General features: G+C 41.8%; 1 protein-coding gene across 1 annotated transcript; it reads left to right on the top strand.

The window, feature by feature from the left end:
- The first annotated feature begins 3,337 nt into the window (after window positions 1-3,337).
- On the top strand, window positions 3,338-16,862 carry slc25a10b (solute carrier family 25 member 10b). The gene is made up of 11 exons (XM_061049514.1): window positions 3,338-3,895; window positions 9,273-9,392; window positions 9,703-9,817; window positions 9,962-10,010; window positions 10,435-10,476; window positions 10,574-10,617; window positions 10,704-10,774; window positions 12,819-12,911; window positions 12,999-13,076; window positions 13,193-13,249; window positions 14,994-16,862. The coding sequence occupies exons 1-11, from the start codon at window positions 3,806-3,808 to the stop codon at window positions 15,093-15,095; spliced, it is 861 nt and encodes a 286-aa protein (XP_060905497.1). The 5' UTR covers window positions 3,338-3,805; the 3' UTR covers window positions 15,096-16,862.
- The last annotated feature ends 560 nt before the right edge of the window (window positions 16,863-17,422 follow it).

The raw sequence follows: 17,422 nt of genomic DNA, 5'->3' as shown, positions 1-17,422 counted from the left end.
AGTGTTTAAAATTGGTACTGCAGTCCAAATTCAAAACATTGAAGAGATGCAAAAACATGGATAGGTAAAAAGAAGCAAACAAGATCGCTGCTCAGAAGCTAGCACTTCAACATAGCTGGTGATATAGTAAGGTCATTTTATTAATAAACTCACCAAATATCTTACATATTGGTCCTTTAAATTATTCATTGCAATCAAGCTAAGCAGTATAATTCCTAGAATAACATTATTTGATGACATTTGCTATAAAACAGTGCTGTTATACCACAAAGCACTAGTGTGCATGTGGCATAGCAATGTGGAGAAAAGATTGTCCCTTTATTCTGTCATGTATTAAAACAATAAAAAAAAGGAAACCATCTCTCAAACAGGAGCCGTTTGCCATCGTAGTCTTAAAGAGCCGAACCCAAAGAGCCAACTCGTTCGCAAACAACTCATCCCTAAAATACAAGTCCCAGCATGAGCCAACAACAGAGCATGTTGCAGCTGTGATTAGGAGTTCATAGCTTTGCTGTGCAGTAAAATGCAGTTGTATAACTTGTTTATTGGTGTGTGTGTTTTCTGAAGCACGGTGCAATCAGGAGAGGATCTTTTGCAACTTCATAGTGTTTCCTGCACGCTGCTGTGCTAACATGCACAACACAGACGAACAGATTTAGACTTATTAAATCTTGTTAAAGGGCGAACCCTGCTGCTCTCACTTGACTCTTCCCAGAAATGTCTCTTTACAAGGACAGAACAAGAAGGTCTTAAACTTTCCTTAAGGCCTTAGTAAATTACAACGTCATTATAATTGTTTAATGTAAGGAATGCACTTTGTGTTGCAATCTGGAAAATAGTTGACTTTGCCCTCATGATGATTCCAGAGCAAATGTTTGAATATGCCTTTCTGCCGCGGCCATAGATGTTCATGGGGGGCTGTATGTATTCCCATGTCCTCCCAATTCTTGTTGACATTATATCTGAGGAAGCCAAGGACAGAATTATCTCGCTCCAGTCGTAAACATTATGCAGACATCCCAAGGGGTCTCTGTGAGAACTTTGTTAAGGGCTACTTCTACGTTCCCTCACAATATTTTGCATTCCCTCTGAATGCTTTTGCGTTTCCTTGCTTTATTTTTCAGGTTAAGTCACGTCACTATGCATTGGTATTGTAAGGCAGCACAATATTTAAAGACTACTGCAAAGGAACACAAAAGTAGCCCTCAAGAAATTCTTGCATTGGGGGCTCAGTAACATTCTTGTCAACTCAGAAATAATGCGATTACATTTTTTTATGGTCAACTGTCAAGGTCACTGAGGTCAAGAGACTTCAATGTTTTTACTCCGTCATCTCAGTCGAAGCTACAGAGTCACCTGAAACTTGAGCATTGTATTAGTTTAGCCTTGATTCAAAAACAGAATCAAGGACCATTTGACCCTGCACAGTTTTTATTGCTGAATGATACTCATTTATTGATTGACGTCACTTTTGTCTGTTACGGTCTGTCCTTTATTATTGGCGTGGAACTTCTTGTGCCGCTGTCCTGGCAAACTCCCTCGTAAAAGACATTTTTGTATCTCTCAATCAAGCTGCAGCCTCCGGTGTTGAAAAATTAAGCCGATGCGGAAATGTGGAAGTTCGACAAGTTTCTGCTTGAGGCTGGCAGCATCAGCACCGCAAGTCACATACACACCCAATTCAAATAGGCAGAAATGATCATGTTTACAGCCTGATAGGTCTGATTAGCTCATGTCTTTATACATTTTTTTTTATAACGCATCCATTTAGATTTTATGAAGGGTAAGTGTTATTCACGATATGGCGCTTAGCTGACCTGATTGAAAAACCCGCCTCAGCTCCAGCTCTCAGCCTGTCGTTAGGTTGACTGAAAGTTAGGTTGAGAAATAATTTCAAGCATTGCAGCTTCTGCCGATTTGACTCCAGACAGCAGTCCACATGTACTCAATGATAAAGTGATTAGAGATTGGTGGTCAAAGGTAAAAGAGCAAGGGTACTGAGACCTCATTTCTAACTGGTTCTCAAGAATGCGATCAAAGACTGGAGAGAATTTTCGGTTCTTTTTATCAATACAAAAAAACGATATCTGTGATGGATTAGTGGACAATTTTCACTGGCTCTACCGCTCACATACTTTTGGTTTGACTGTCTCAAGACTTTGACCTGCTCTGCAGAGAAACACAAGGTATGCATTGTCAATAAAGTGGGCTATTCTAAACATCTTCAATTTAGGCTTCACTACCCCTCCCCCATCTCAGTTACATTAACTCCTTTAATATTGAATTCTAATAACTTTGAAGAAACATATAGGCTAAGAACATTTTTTTTTTATCTTGTGTTTAATTTCTGCTTTAAAATTATAGAATAATCTAATTTTAAAAAACCTGTCAGTCAAAATCTTGGTGTCCTGTATTCGTTCTGTCACTTCTGAGTGTTTGAGGCTTGCAAGTTTGTTTGTTTTTTAAGTTGTTTTTGGGACCTGTTTGTCTTTTATTGGAACAATAGGACAGCTGAAGAGAGACAGGACATGTTGGACATGTAAGGAGGAGGAGTAGGGGATGACATGCAGCAAAGGGCCGAGGTTGGATTCAAACCCATGGTCAGTGGGATGAGGTCAACAGCCTCTGTACATATGGCGTGCTGTAGGATTTACACAGCTCACTGTAAAGGACCCAAAGCACAGGCCCCTTGAAGTACATTTATGTATGTTACATTACATGTTGACAAATGAGTGTAACAGGTGGATATGGACACACCTGTCAATTCAAAATCTTAATCCCCAAAAAAGCAGAATTATAAACAAGCAGCATAAAAAGGAAAATACTAAAGTAAATAATGAGTGCCTAAAAAACTGTACATGTAGCCTTCTACTTTGTTTACTTTAAAAAGCGGTGTTCCTTTTGATGACCATTTCAGACCTTTCAGGGAGGGGGGAAGCTAAAAAACTAAAAACTTTTTGTCACGTAAAATTTAAGGAATTTCGCATAATTTAAGTGAGAGAAAACCTGTTATTCCTTTGATTATAAATGTTTCAAAATGCAGAAATGGCATCACTCTTTCCTTTGCCAACCCCCCCACTGTAACTTAGCACATGAATTGTGTCTTGCATATCACTCCTGCATGTTGCCAGAAGAGGCCTTTTAATGGTTAACTCACTGCCGGTTTTTCTTTTTTTGGGGGGAAAGTCGACTATTGTCCTCTTAAAGAGACAGTGACAGCGTGTCCTCTCTGCAGCCCTAGACTGTAAGTCTGCAGCTGCAGGGATGATGTGTATCACTTTAAATTCCGCATGACAGCTCGTAGTGGAGAAAGTGGGCTGTGGGAGTTTAGGCTGTCCGGGGCTTTAGCTTTCTCATACCCCCCTGTCGACCTTTGGATCTTGGAGCCCGGGGCGGGTAGGCAGCTCCGCCGTCTTCGGTGCTAATTGGCTGCTCTCTTCTCCTCTGTCTACAGCTTCTTCCTATTGCGCCGCACATCGTGGCCCGGACACAGCAGCCAGTGCACACACACACACACACGCACACACACTCGCACACAAACACAGTGAGACGTGTGCATGCATACACGTACATCATGTGGTGTGAGTGTGCGCGATGCTGCCCAAAGTCCCCCGGTCAGCGGTGCAGTGACTTATCGGAATGTTTGAAGATTAACAAGGTTAACCGCGTCCTGTAGACCGCAAACAACTAGGAGGTGTGAACCTGCAGGCCAGGAAGCCGACAGAACAGGCGGATAGCTCGTCAGACGCACCGGGGAGGAAGGAAGTCACCGCTGTAGCTGCTTCAGACTGCTGAGTCCAGAGCCATGACCGAGAAACGAATGTCGCGGTGGTATTTCGGTGGGCTGGCGTCGTGCGGGGCCGCATGCTGCACGCATCCTCTGGATCTTCTCAAGGTGAGGGGGCTCGAGGTGGGGGGAAAGAGTGAAGTGTGTATCCCTCCGCTGTAGCGTGGAGGAGTTCAGGCCCGAACACCAGCAGGCTACAGCTGTTTCCAGCAGGAGTCACAGATGACAGGCTGCGTTGACGAGTCATCACATTACTGTAGCCTATGCCTCGACTATATTAAATATCCTGGCCTGCTTACAAGAGCGGCAGCGAGCTTCTCGTAGCCACGCCATGCTTTGAGCTATCACATGTCTTCTGTGGCATCGCTGAAATGTCTATTAGGATGTTCAAGGCTGTGAAAATATAGGGCACTGGCTGGGGCAAGGGGCATTGAATAGTCCCAGGGACAAAGCAAAACAGTTTTGAAAATAAAAAAAAGTAATGGTGGGATGCATTTCAGCAGGCTACACAGAATGGAGAAACTGTAGCCTCATGTTTATAACTTAAAGTTAACTAGAGGGTCTGTCTCTCTCTCTCTGTCTGTCTGTCTGTCTGTCTGTCTCTCGCTCTCTCTCTCTGTCTGTCTGTCGCTCTCTCTCTCTGTCTCTCTCTCTGTCTGTCTGTGTCTCTCTCTCTCTGTCTCTCTCTCTCTGTCTGTCTGTCTGTCTCTCTCTCTCTCTCTCTCTCTCTCTCTCTCTCTCTCTCTCTCTCTCTGTGTCAGGGGTTTCATGCCTGTTCATTCTTGTTAATCTCTGCCTCACTCTGCTGCTCAGGTAACTTAATCAGTGCATATCCACCCAGTGCAAAAGAACTCTCACCTTGCTAGTACCTATCTGTTTGTTGCATGGAAGAGAGCAGCACATGACCCTGCAATACTGAGTGGTCATCGGGAAGTCATGTGACGTGACATGTAATTATGGAGCAGAGGCCAGCAATCACCACATTGGAATAAAACAGCTCTCTCCAGTGCTTCAAGTCCGCCCTAAATATGCTGTTAGCGGGTGATGATATATACAATCATAGTAGGAGACAGACTTAGACTCTGCTGATGTAGTTGGTTTTGGTATGTGAAGTAAACTCCTCAAAAAAAAAAGAAGTTTGGAAATGTTATTTTCGATCAGTAATTGTTGGTATTGACTCGTGTTTTGAGTTGCTTGGTGGATTGGATGATTGCATTCTCCCACAGTAATGAGGAAAAAGCAACACATACTGTATTGGCCATTTTTACACTTTATTCATTTTTCAGTGTCAGTGACCTCAGTAGCGTGTGGAAGAGCCATACCCAGCCACAACAGCTTGGCACCTCCTCCTCATGCTGGTCACATTTTGCTGAGGGATGGCATCCCATTCCTCAACCAGGAGCTGTTGAAGGTCAACCAGCGTGGTTGTGTTGGCCACTCTAGCATGTACAACACACCCCAGCTGATCCCACAAGTGTTCAATTGGGTTGAGGTCTGGACTCACTGCAGCGCCATTCCATCCTCTCCACTCCCAAATTCTGGAGGTACTCTTGTGATGATCCTGGCTCTGCGGGGGAGAGTGTTGTCATCCTGGAGGATGGAGTCAGGTCCCAGATTCTGGAGATATGGGACTGCCACTGGCTCCAGAATCTCATCCCGATATCTCACTGCATTGAGATCGCCTTCAATGTTGAGAAGTTCTGTTTTGCCTGTGAGAGAGATACCGCCCCACACCGTCAAACTGCCCCCATTGAAAGATGCGACGCGATCTACCAACAGAAGAATATTGCAGGGGATTTTGGCACATTTTTTTCGGGCGCTACCCACACATTTAGCTGTGTTGCTCATTCCACCAACGCACAATCCTTACAAGTTATACGTCGTTGTAAAGGTCTGTTGTGTCATATCAAGGTAATGCTGGTATAGTGATTACCTGCGTTGCAGATAATCCATCAGACCCCTATGCTGGTTTAGGTCCGGGCAAAGCGGGGAGAACAGGACCATTACCTGGAGCTACAGCCCCGTCTAGTGACTGTTGGCTAAGTTACACCTTAGACACAACATTTAATCTTTGTTATTGGCCTACATTATTAGAAGAATAAGTAATTAGTTTAACCGACTAGTCATCTGGTGCCGACTAGCAAGGGTGATGATGTAGATATCCATCATCACAAGAAAAAAAGGTTTAGTAAACTACAAGATTTTCTTTGAATCTAGAACTCGTTGTATTGTTTATTAGAGGGAAAATGATGGTAAGTTAGGTCGATGTCAGTTCAGTTATCAAAGGTTCTTACCGGTCATTTCTTTATAAGAATGTCTAGTCAGTTTTTTTTTTATGTTTGGCTTTGAGAGAAGCTTGCTGGGACACATTCTTGTTGGGGAAATTGCTGTTCTGACTCTTGCATCCATCCAATGTGGCAACTGCAAACTGCTAAATAAACTCGTAGCAGTTCCTTATAGCCATGTTCCCCTTTTTTTAGAGGTAGACAACAACCCCTGCACTACTTTGATACTGAAGAAAAACTTCAAAATGTTTCCTATACCATTCAGGAGATAGACTTAGAAGGAGCTTCTTTGGAGTGCAGGGTTAGCTCATTCGATGTAGCATGCACCCCAGATCCAAATGCAAAGTCTCTCATTGTTTTTTTCTGACCAATGGCTCAGTGGTGCACGTCATCCCCACGCTCTCTTATCCTTATTTCCTGTCTCTCTCCAGCTGTCCTATTAGAGGTAAAATATGCGTACATGAGTGAAGTCACATTTCCTCTGGGCTTGTTGTTCTCAGCTCTGTGTTCACACTGTATGGGATGGAGCTTCTTTAGCTTGTTTGTTTCATTCAGAGGCTAAGACATGTTTCATTGACCTGAACGTGGGGGGGAAGAGAGACGGCCCCACCCACTCAGGGACAGGGAATTTAATCTGGTTTATTCATTTGGACGACTGAGATCTGTTCAATGATAACATGAAAAGATGTAATCATTACAAGACGACTCTACAGCTCCTGTCATTTGAAACGTTATGGTCCAAAATGACCCATGGTCATATTAAACAGTTGAAATCAATGTTTGTTTTGTCTGTCAGTGAGGCAGATTATGACTCTGTAATGAACAACTTTCAGAGGAAAGGAAGGTTCCTGTTAATGTATCATGAAGCTATAAAGAGACATATCTCAACATAAAGAACTAAAGTGTCACTTTTGAGAGAAGATGTAACCTTCAGCAGGGAAGCAGGGCTTGATGAAATCCTGTTATCACAAGACAGAGATTGTCTGCTCATGTTTTTGTTCAGTTTTTTTTTTTTTTTAAACGTTTGCTCTTTGTGTTAAAGGTCCTTGAAGCCATCAGATATGCTGCTCTGTTGGTGCCCTGCACGGATGCAGCAGAGTTGCTCAACAACATTTTCTAAATTCATCTAAAAAGACATCTCAGTCCAACATGAATCAACTTCCAGTGTGCGCGCGCACGTACAGCTGACAGTGTTTCTATGCATATTAACCAGCCGGTGTCCCGATGTGACTCCTGCACCTTGTGACTTTATCTGAGCACCAGAACAACAGCAGAGACTTAAGTGACTCCTGAACACATCCACATGTATTTCTGGAAGTTACTTTTGTCTGTAAGCTGATTTTCTTTGTCTGAATCTTGGTTCAAAAATATATATAGCATGTGACATAATAAGATGTTAACTTTATAAAGGTTAAATCTGAATGTTGTCCTGAAATGTTTTCACACATGCACTCCTGAAAATGTCTGCTAAATTTTATGACAGCCTGCCCCCAAAATCTTCCTGAGTCGTCCAGATATGTCCAGATCATAATGACAGCTTTTTGCCTTTACATTAATTCTACGTGTATTTGGAAGTGAAAATGGACATACATTCGAGCAGAAAAGAGAATGAAGCAGGATCATTACATGACTGAAGAACACACAGGTAAAGGTAATGTGATTACGATGTCATCACTGGAGCTGGTTAAAAATATTGATTCGTCGATGCATTGCAATTATTATTTTCCCAATTAAATATCGATTCAGGGAAATCCTGAGATCGATTATTTCCGTTGTAATAACACCCCCCTCCAGTGGGGGCACTGTGGTTGCTGAGAAATCAGGTCAACTTTTACTCTGATCTTTCACTTTACCCTTAACTTTTCCTACAGCCCAATTATGAGGTTAAAAATGTAGATTTGCATATGTTTGGCTTAAAATCAAATAACCTGCAAAACTAAAGACATTACCATCAGCCTCATAGTGACTTTGTTTTAGTGCTTAAATGTAAACTAATATTTTGAACAGATTTCACACAAAACTTGCAGCCCCTTGATACAGACTAGTGATAAGATGGGGGTAAAAACCCATGGTGTCGTGAAGAGGTGAGTGGCCCTCCAACTCAAATATTGATTAGAGAAGAGAACAAAGGCCACATTGTTGAGCTGACGACCTTCTCTGACAAGGACTAACAACAAACACAGTTCACACACAAATGCACACACATAAAGGAATTCATAGGCCAAATATTAAGCTAAATACACTTCACCAAGTTTTTCTAACACTGATATGTGTCCCTAGTCTGTCTAAAACCCCCCAATTATATGAAAAGTCCTTCCTCTCTTTCTTTTGCCTGCTCCACTTTTCAGAAAATGTGTGCTCTAACAGGCCGTTTGGAGATTTTCCCTTTGTGACATCACAAAGGGCAGTAACCCCTCCCCCAGGTGGGTGACACTCCCACAGCTAGGAGTTTGTTCTGCCCTCTGAGTCCGCCTTCTCACCGTAAACAATAGGACATGGAGCGAGAAAGTCCGAGACACCAAAGCCCTTCCAGAGAGGGGGCGTGGTCAGACACAGCTCATTTACATATTTAAAGGTACAGACACAGAAACAGCCTGTTCTGAGCAGGGCTGAAATAGAGGGGTTTATAGGCATGATCAAATGGATTTCTAACAAAACTCCATGGACATGTTTCGGGGAGCTCTGATACTTTTTTTAAACTTGTTGAAAAGGAGAATAATATGTGACCTTTAAAAACTGTATGGAATTATATCTTGAGAACAAAGAAACGATTAGCTATTAAAAAGGTGTACTAACCAGGCAGCAAGGGTCTATTTCCAATTAGCATTGAGTTGAACTATGGGAGTTGTAGGATCCTTTGATTTGAGATGCTAAATGCAAAGACATGTTGCCATCTGATGATTATGTTTTTGCCATTATTTTTATATTTTCTCGTTCAGTCCTCTAGTTTTATTGAAATGCAAAACTGAACAGCTTGAGTAACCATTCTGACCTTTGACCCTTCGAGCTGTGTTAACATGAGAAATGGTGTCTAAGGTACCTGACAAGATGGAACAAAAAGATAAAATACTGTGTATGAAGTGTCAACCCCAGCTGGACCTCACATCATCTGTGTGTGTCGATATGTTTCATTCTTGTTCTAAGGTGAGTAGGTTTGGTATTAAAACAACATCCCCGCTAACACACATCTGTCCTTCCAGGTTCACCTGCAGACCCAGCAGGAGGTGAAGAAGAGGATGGTGGGGATGGCCATTCATGTAGTGAAGAACGATGGTGTGCTGGCTCTGTACAACGGCCTCTCTGCCTCCCTTTGCAGACAGGTATGTGTTTCTGTGAGGACGTGTGCAGACAAACCAATAAAGAAAGTCAACTAACAGATCACACTCCTCTGAAGCAGAAAATGATCCTAAAATAAGGCTGAATTAAGAAATGTGTCATTTATCAGGGAGCTTACAATTGTTTTGAAGTCTACCAGGTATCAGGGTCGTCAATATTGGTTCATCGTACTTCTGTCAAGGGCCTTTTAGGTAGGACGCCGTGCTCGCCACGGAGTAGGGCGAAGAGCAGAAGAAAAGAATCTCTCACCTCTAATTGACTAATTCCTCTCCTCTTCCTCTCCTCTCCTCTCAGATGTCCTATTCTCTCACCAGATTTGCTATTTATGAGACGGTGAGGGACATGATGGGAAGCAAAAGCCAGGGCCCCATGCCTTTTTACCAGAAGGTGCTGCTGGGAGCCTTTGGAGGTGGGAACGCACACAAGCACACACTCACACACTCACACATCCCCCCTCTCTTCTCTCTGGCACACACACACATACACACACATATTCACACATGCAGTGTCACTCATACAGGGTCGAGTACCAATACAGTTTCTGTGCATACAGGTTTCACTGGTGGTTTTGTTGGCACGCCGGCCGACATGGTGAACGTCAGGTAACACGCCACACCAACTCAGATATTATTAAGTATACCGTAAAACTTCAACTAAAAGCCCATCTCAATTTAAACATTTATTTTTTGTATTGTTTTTTTGATTTATATTTGTGCTGTGTTACAGCTCCTCACCCCAAACCCTGAAATACACAGACTCTTCATAGTTATACCAAATGTTTTTTTTGGTGTGTTTCCCGGAAGTGAATTATTTCTTGCTTTGAACGTGATTATTGTGGTTAAAAATGTGAGCAGATCTTTACATTTCGATGCCTGTGACTTAAAAAACAGTGTGTTCCTTTATACAGATTCAGATTCTAGACTGAGTGAATAAAAGCCTGGGCTATTAAACGAAGTTTTACGGTGTAAACATAATTGAAATGATCCTTATTGAGCTGTGGTAATATGGACTGTTTTTGCCTTCCAGGATGCAGAATGACATGAAACTACCGGCAGAACTGAGGAGAAAGTGAGAGCTTTTATATTATCGTTTAGAAATGTTTACTTTAGACTTTTAAAATCTGTTGTTGTCACTGAACACTGGAGTCTTTCTTCCTTTCTTTTAGCTACAAACATGCTCTCGATGGGCTCTACAGAGTGTTCAGAGAAGGTAAATCGAAAACAATATGATAAATGTAGGAAGTGAAACTATTGGTTGAAGGATGTCTGACCTCTGTCCTGCGTCTGGCCCCACAGAGGGAGTGAGGAAACTGTTCTCAGGAGCCACCATGGCGTCCAGCAGAGGAGCGCTGGTCACTGTGGGACAGGCAAGTCACACGCACTAATGTTTCTCATAGAATGCTTTTTTTTTTTTTTTTTTTTTTTTTTGCAGTGAGGTTAACAACCGTTTATGGTGTGTCGTTCTGAAAAAGCAAGGAAAATATCCATGAACAAAATTCTTCCCATATATTCCTCTTCTAATTCTAAACTAATCTGGTGAAGCAGTTTTCCACTTGTACAAAAGGATAGACTCAGCATTCAGAGAACTTATGTTGTTAGCATCAGCATTCACTCGTACTTTTAGCTAGCGCACCTCGTGGTGCATTACTAGTTTTACAAACAGAAACTAAGAATTGCACAAAAGTATGCATGTTTGTATAAAATCAACGTGTCCTACTGTTGAGGAACCATGAACAGATTCTCACCTGATTCACTCACACACACCGCATAGGAAAGAAAAACAAAGGCTTATTGTCCCTGCTGAACACAAGTGACTATGAGCGGGTCCGTGTGCTCCTACAAGCGAGCGACTCCTACAATGCGTGGAGTGCCCAGAGGGGCTTTTGTACACCTCGGATTGTCTGTCTTCTTCTTTATTTTTTTTTAGTGCCATTTATTCAATCTGTGACATCAGAGTCTCATAAACAAGATATTTGGTTTTCTTGTTTAATCCAGAAACCATCTATCATCATCATCTTTATGACAGACTCATCTATAAGTAACTTAACTAACCCTGTGCTCACACAATGGAGTTAAAATGAGTCAAATAAAATGAACATGAATGTATAAACGAGGAATCATTCTCCTAGATGAACTGGCTTCTTGATCGAATGGTTCCATTTAACTCGTGCATAATGCATAAATCCATAAAACCTCAGCCTCGCATATCTTTGTAAAGTGAGTTCAGTACAGCAAACCCAAAGATGAACTTCACACGTATCACTTATTCACATTTTGACAGCTAATAAATATTGATATGAATGTAGGCCACATTATAAGGACTTAAGGCAACACATTTCATTGGATAATTTTCCAGTGATTCAGCGTTTGTTACATTATTTTTTCATAATTAAACCTGTAATATGACTGTGGACACTGTGTGCACAGAGTGACAATAACACAATAGGTGAATATGCAGCTTTGTAGAAATCTTCACAATGCTTATGATTATTCTCTTAAGCTCTCATTTACCTTTTATTTCCTTTCATATATCTATTGTTAAACTTGTAAAAAAGAAAATGACACGATCAGCTGTGAATTTCTGCCCGCCTGCTAAAGTGTCTTTTTAAACTGCCACCAGGGGGAGCTAAACATCAATATTTAAAAAAAAAAGTAATGCTGTAACAGGTTGATATTGTGTGCTTTGTTTTCATGTTTTAGCAAAACTAAAGTAAGCCAATTAAAGTATTTGATAAATGTAATTCATATTTATTTATATATTTTTATTTATGGTTTTTTTTTGCCTTTATTGTAGCGATAGAAATGTGGATAGAGTTAGAAATTAAGGACAGAGAGATAGAGGGAGTGGGGAATGACATGCAGGAAAGGAGTCACAGGTTGGACTTGAACCCAGTCCGCCTGCTTGGAGAACTACAGCCTCTGTACACTGGGCGTGCGCACTAACAACTAGGCCACCGGCGCCCCTATTCAACCTTTATCTAACCAGGAGAAAACTGACAGCAGCACAGTTATCAAAAGAACAATGAGCAGCCATAAATACAAGTACAATATAAGTAACATGAAGACTTGAAATAACAAGTAAAACAGCAATCCTAAACATATCAGGCAGAACATCTGCAGCCAGATGTGGCCTGCCTCCCGGGTCATTTAACATCCTCTGAAAAGCATCCAGTGAGAGCAGCTCTTTAAGTTTCAGGTCTTTTGTAATTCAGAAGTCATTCTCACATCTGGTTCTTGGAATTAATCACCTTATTTTTATTTTGTATTTATTATGAGCTTCCTTTTTGATGAATCCAATTAAGGCCAGATTCTGGAGGGAAAAAAACGACTTCCAAAATGGAAGACCAACTATCTTCATGTAATCACTTTTCTAAAATGCCGCCCCCACCCCTGTTTAATTCCCACTTTCAGTTGGCGTGTTACGACCAGGCCAAGCAGCTGGTTCTGGGAACAGGTGTGATGGGAGACAACATGCTCACACACTTCCTCTCCAGCTTCATCGCTGTAAGTACAAAGTTCAACGTGAGTGGCCTGAAGGAGTCATTGTGAAGTGTGACCTCTTTAATGAACGGACTGTCCGCTCCTCTGCAGGGAGGCTGTGCTACAATCTTGTGTCAACCTCTGGATGTCATGAAGACGAGGCTCATGAGCTCCAAGGGAGAGTACACGGTGAGTGCCCCCCCCCCCCCCCCTTTCCTGTTCATCTTCTCCTTCAGCTTTTAATCCCTCTGTTTCTGTACATCCCCCTTGATCATTCCACTCTAATCCAGTGTTTGTGTTTTTAGGGGGTGACACACTGCTTAAGAGAAACTGCAAAGCTCGGTCCGCTTGCATTTTACAAGGTAAAAAAATATCCTACACTCCACAAGTTACACTCTTAATTACTGATTCTACATAGATATGTGGGTCTGGATTTTCAGCATGGAAAGTGTTCTAGTCTCCATTTGTAGTCCATTTGTAGTATTTGGTGTATGCAAAGAGAAAGAGTCCATGTGGAGAAGCAGGCAGAACATTATACGCGCTAATGAAATACTGGCTCCATTCAACGGTATTCTAACAGTGCAACCGTCGAATGGAGCCAGTATGTCATGCTGTATATGGATATCTGCATAAAAATGAAGTCTGAATAGTGAATTTCTTTATTGGTATACACCGTACAGCAGGGGATTTATTTTTATATATGTAACTCATCTGTTTGCATTTTTTTAAAGGAGCATTATGTAACTCTGACATCTAGCGTGTAAAATGGGTACTGCACTCCAAATTTAAAACACTGGAGAAAGCTGTCTCCCCCCTCCCCCTCCTCCTAAGTGTCGATGTGCACACGTGTTGCCATGTCGCAGACACTAAAGCTTCAGTGTTTATCCAGCTCTGCATCGGTCTTGAAACCTTTCTGCGTTCTAACCTCTCAATTTCTTTTTTAAGCATCTCAAATATTGATCCTAGATTGAGCACGTTTCTGCTCGTGGAGCTTATTAGAAACATGCAGAGGCTTTTTAGGTCGGGTACATTCACTTCTATCTGAACCAGTTCGCTTGCTCGCTTCCATCGCTGCAACACCTGTTGGTTTGACCTGATAACTGGTTTCATATCTGACAAACCGAGGGGCATCCAAAATGGCCGTGTGGGGGTGCCCTAAAAGCGTCTACCTTCTCTGGTCCAAACAAATCCAGAGCATTCAGGACCAGAATCTAAAGTTAGAAGGAGGACATACTGGCTGCTGCATTGTTGTCAGAGAAGCCAGCACTTCAACATAGCATGTTTCCTTAATGTCTGATCATATAGTAAGATACCTTTATCATTTCATTCAATAGATATCTTTCAAATTGGTCCTGTAAGGTCAAGAGATATCCATAATTAAAGGTGTGGTTGAGCTGACAGGAAGGCACATGCAGCTGCTGTCCGCCTCATCTCCACCTCTTTCTCGGTCTCTAGATTGATCTAAAGTTAGGTAAAGTCTAACGGTCTTAGAATATGGTGACCGCCATAGATGGGCTTCAAAACACACCTTTGGAAACCTTTGCATCACAGAGGCTACGTCCATGCAGTCCGCAATATGAACCTCTTATCAACCACACTGCTAACATTAGTTTGCATGATACATCTTCACCTCCACAACAAACAGTAAACTGTGGTAATGTGAGCAGCTCTAAAACGTGTCCACACTTTGCAATCGCCACTGATCACAACGCGTCTGTCTGCCCACATGTTCGCTGCAGTTAGCAGTGCAGGTTTATCTACAATGTGCCACAGTTCCTCTGCTGGCTCAGCTGTCAATCAAACATACGTACAGCATAGATCCGCCCACTCAGAGGCAGCACTGAAGGAGCATTTGTGATGGAGTTTCAGTGAACTATTGAAGCTAAATGAATTAAAGATGCAGAAACACACCAACATGATTTATGACAACGAGCTAATGTTATACTTAAGAATCAAAAGCAAGCTGGTGCTATGTGAGATATGAAAAGCCTCTTCTATTTTGAATCAACCTCAATGATGAAATGAAGAAGTACCTCTAAGGATTGCAGTTTCAATTTTGCAGGCTGTAAAGGGAGCACACTAAACTAGTGCCAAATCTTGTTACAGGGTCTCGTCCCCGCAGGGATTCGCCTGGTTCCTCACACGGTCCTCACCTTCATCTTCCTCGAGCAGCTCAAGAAAAACTTCGGCATCCGCATCATCTCCTGAGCTCGCTCTGTGACCGGCGCAGCTTCAACCCCCCCCCCCCCACCGACACTGCCGCTCACAGCTCTCCTTCCCCGTCAGCGATCGGCTCTTAGCAGTAACTCAAACAATAAGGAAGAGGAGGAAAAGGAGACATGTACAGTTTCTGATTGGCTTGTGCATGTCTTCCATCTTTTTTTTGCTCTACCCCTATCACCCAGCTGGCAGTGAAATGATTTAGATTATTACGAGCAAGAGCACCAAATACCAGACGGACGGAGAAGATACTGAAAAAAGGAGACTATTTCCTCTAACAGCATAGATTATCACGAGGAGCGGGAGATACTAAACATAAAGGTGCTGCGATGTTTCTTAGAATAAACCGCAAAAAATCAGTAGCTGTTCAGTGTAAGACATCTCAGGTTGAGATTTAATGAGATTGTAAATGTTTACTGAAGGTGTCTGAATGTTGACTTTAAGGAATTCTAAATCCGATTCTGTGATTTTTGTTTTGATCTCAGCAGTTTAGTACAAATGTCCGTGGTTTGTTTTCCGGAACGTGTTTCCTGTTCGTCATCTGCTGCCTTTTGTGTGTGTCATAATATGTCGGGACAAGAGTTGGTGATTCGGCGGAAGTGAAAAATGCAAACAAACCCGGTGTAGCCTTGTCGTCTGTGCCATTCTTATCAACCTATCCAATTTCCCAAAGCCATTACTTAGACATGACTGGAGAAACATTTGCATTTATAATCATTCCCACCAGTGATGACCAAATAACTCACCTTGAGATTAAACAGAATCATTTTTTTTTTCTCATCAAAATGATCAAGAACTGGAAATCAGTGTTTGTTTTTTCCCCCCATTCCAATCTGATGTCATGATTTCTCCTCATGCTGAAGGAGAAGAGGACCAATCTTCATCTTGTGTTTAAGGAGGGAGGGAGGAGTTTGTGTTGAAAATGTGAAGCAGTAATAGAAGTGCAGTTACTGTACAAATCCTGATGGGAGGTATATTTCTTTGTAGTTTTCAGTGTCTAATTCTGCATTACTTCTTGTTCTCTTAAAGTTCTAAGTGTTTGAGTAAAGACCGCCTGGAGACATCTTCTGTACTGTACGAGTGTACATTTAGCATGTCGTCTGTAACGTCACCGCTTTAACTGACTTTTTGACTCAGGATGCTTCTCTGTTTGTAAAAGGCACTTTATTAAAGTCCCTGGACTCCTGCTGACTAACCTGCTGCATAGAAACACATGCTGGAAACTAAAACATGTGGTAAAAGTAGAAATGTTCTCACGTGTTTAGAAGTTAATCTGTTAATGTTTCTGGCTGAGGGTACTTGTCTGATGAGAAGTTTTAACAGTTCACTGATTTAAAAAAAAAAAAAAGAAAAAAGCATTTTCTCTTCAGTGCCTGCTCTGTTGACAGAGGCTTTAAGTCATGTTGCCTTACACTAAGCGTCCTGCAGGGGGCAGTATAGTAGCTTGTCAGTGATATGAATGGCTCTTCTCTTGGGCATTCTGCGACTTCATCCTCTTGAATGGATGAAGAAAGAAAAGAGAGAGCCACTAACTCAGATAATCCACAGATTATACCTGTGTCTGCATGTTCTTCTGTTCGACCTTCCTTCATAATGTGAGGTACCTTAGATCTGCCACAGTAACTGATGCTAACCCCAACTTTATTCAAATGCACAGAAATGAAACTGGAGATGTGCAGTTCTGGGTGTTGTGAATTTGTACTTTGTAGATCACTAACTAATGATTTTGGAATTAAAATACTAATGGAAACCTGAGTTTTATGTTGTTGTTTTTTGTTTTTTTTTGCCTTATTTGTTTATGCAGGATGTCATGCAGTGAACATAGAATATGACACATTTTTAGGATTTATTTGATCGTTTTTAAGTCTTTCCTTAAATCAGCTGCTGGCTCTTTAGGGCAGTTTAGATTCTGCATCATAAACACTGAGTTTGTTAACATGGACTTGAGTATCCCGGTAATGATGGAGGTTTTTTTCAGTAAATGTTGATGTGTTTGTGCACATAAACATTTTATCCCAAATGTAAGAAACCGGGATACACCCTTATCCTGAATTTGAAAAGCCCACTTTTGCTACCTGGAGACCTCCGCACCGTCCAGGTTTCTGACACATGCTGTCTGCCTGCGCAGGCGAGGTCTTTATGAAGGATCCTTTTTGCACAGTTAATTAATATTCTCACTGTACTGACATGTTCTTGTGTTGTGTGAAATGAGTTGTAAATGTACAGTGTTAAAGGAGCAGTACGTATGTAACTCTGACACGTAGCGTTTAAAATGAATACTGCATTCCCTGCACACAGGTTGCCATGTCACTGAA

Source organism: Labrus mixtus, chromosome 2 (genome assembly GCF_963584025.1).
Source record: "Labrus mixtus chromosome 2, fLabMix1.1, whole genome shotgun sequence".
NCBI lineage: Eukaryota > Metazoa > Chordata > Actinopteri > Labriformes > Labridae > Labrus > Labrus mixtus.
This window is presented reverse-complemented; position numbering and strand designations above follow the sequence as displayed.

Coding starts and splice junctions, on each gene's coding strand:
- slc25a10b (XM_061049514.1), top strand. CDS start 3,806: ATGACCGAGAAACGAATGTCGCGGTGGTATTTCGGTGGGCTGGCGTCG. Junction 9,818..9,961: donor GCTGCTGGGAGCCTTTGGAG/GTGGGAACGCAC, acceptor CTGTGCATACAG/GTTTCACTGGTGGTTTTGTT. Junction 13,077..13,192: donor GCTCCAAGGGAGAGTACACG/GTGAGTGCCCCC, acceptor TTGTGTTTTTAG/GGGGTGACACACTGCTTAAG.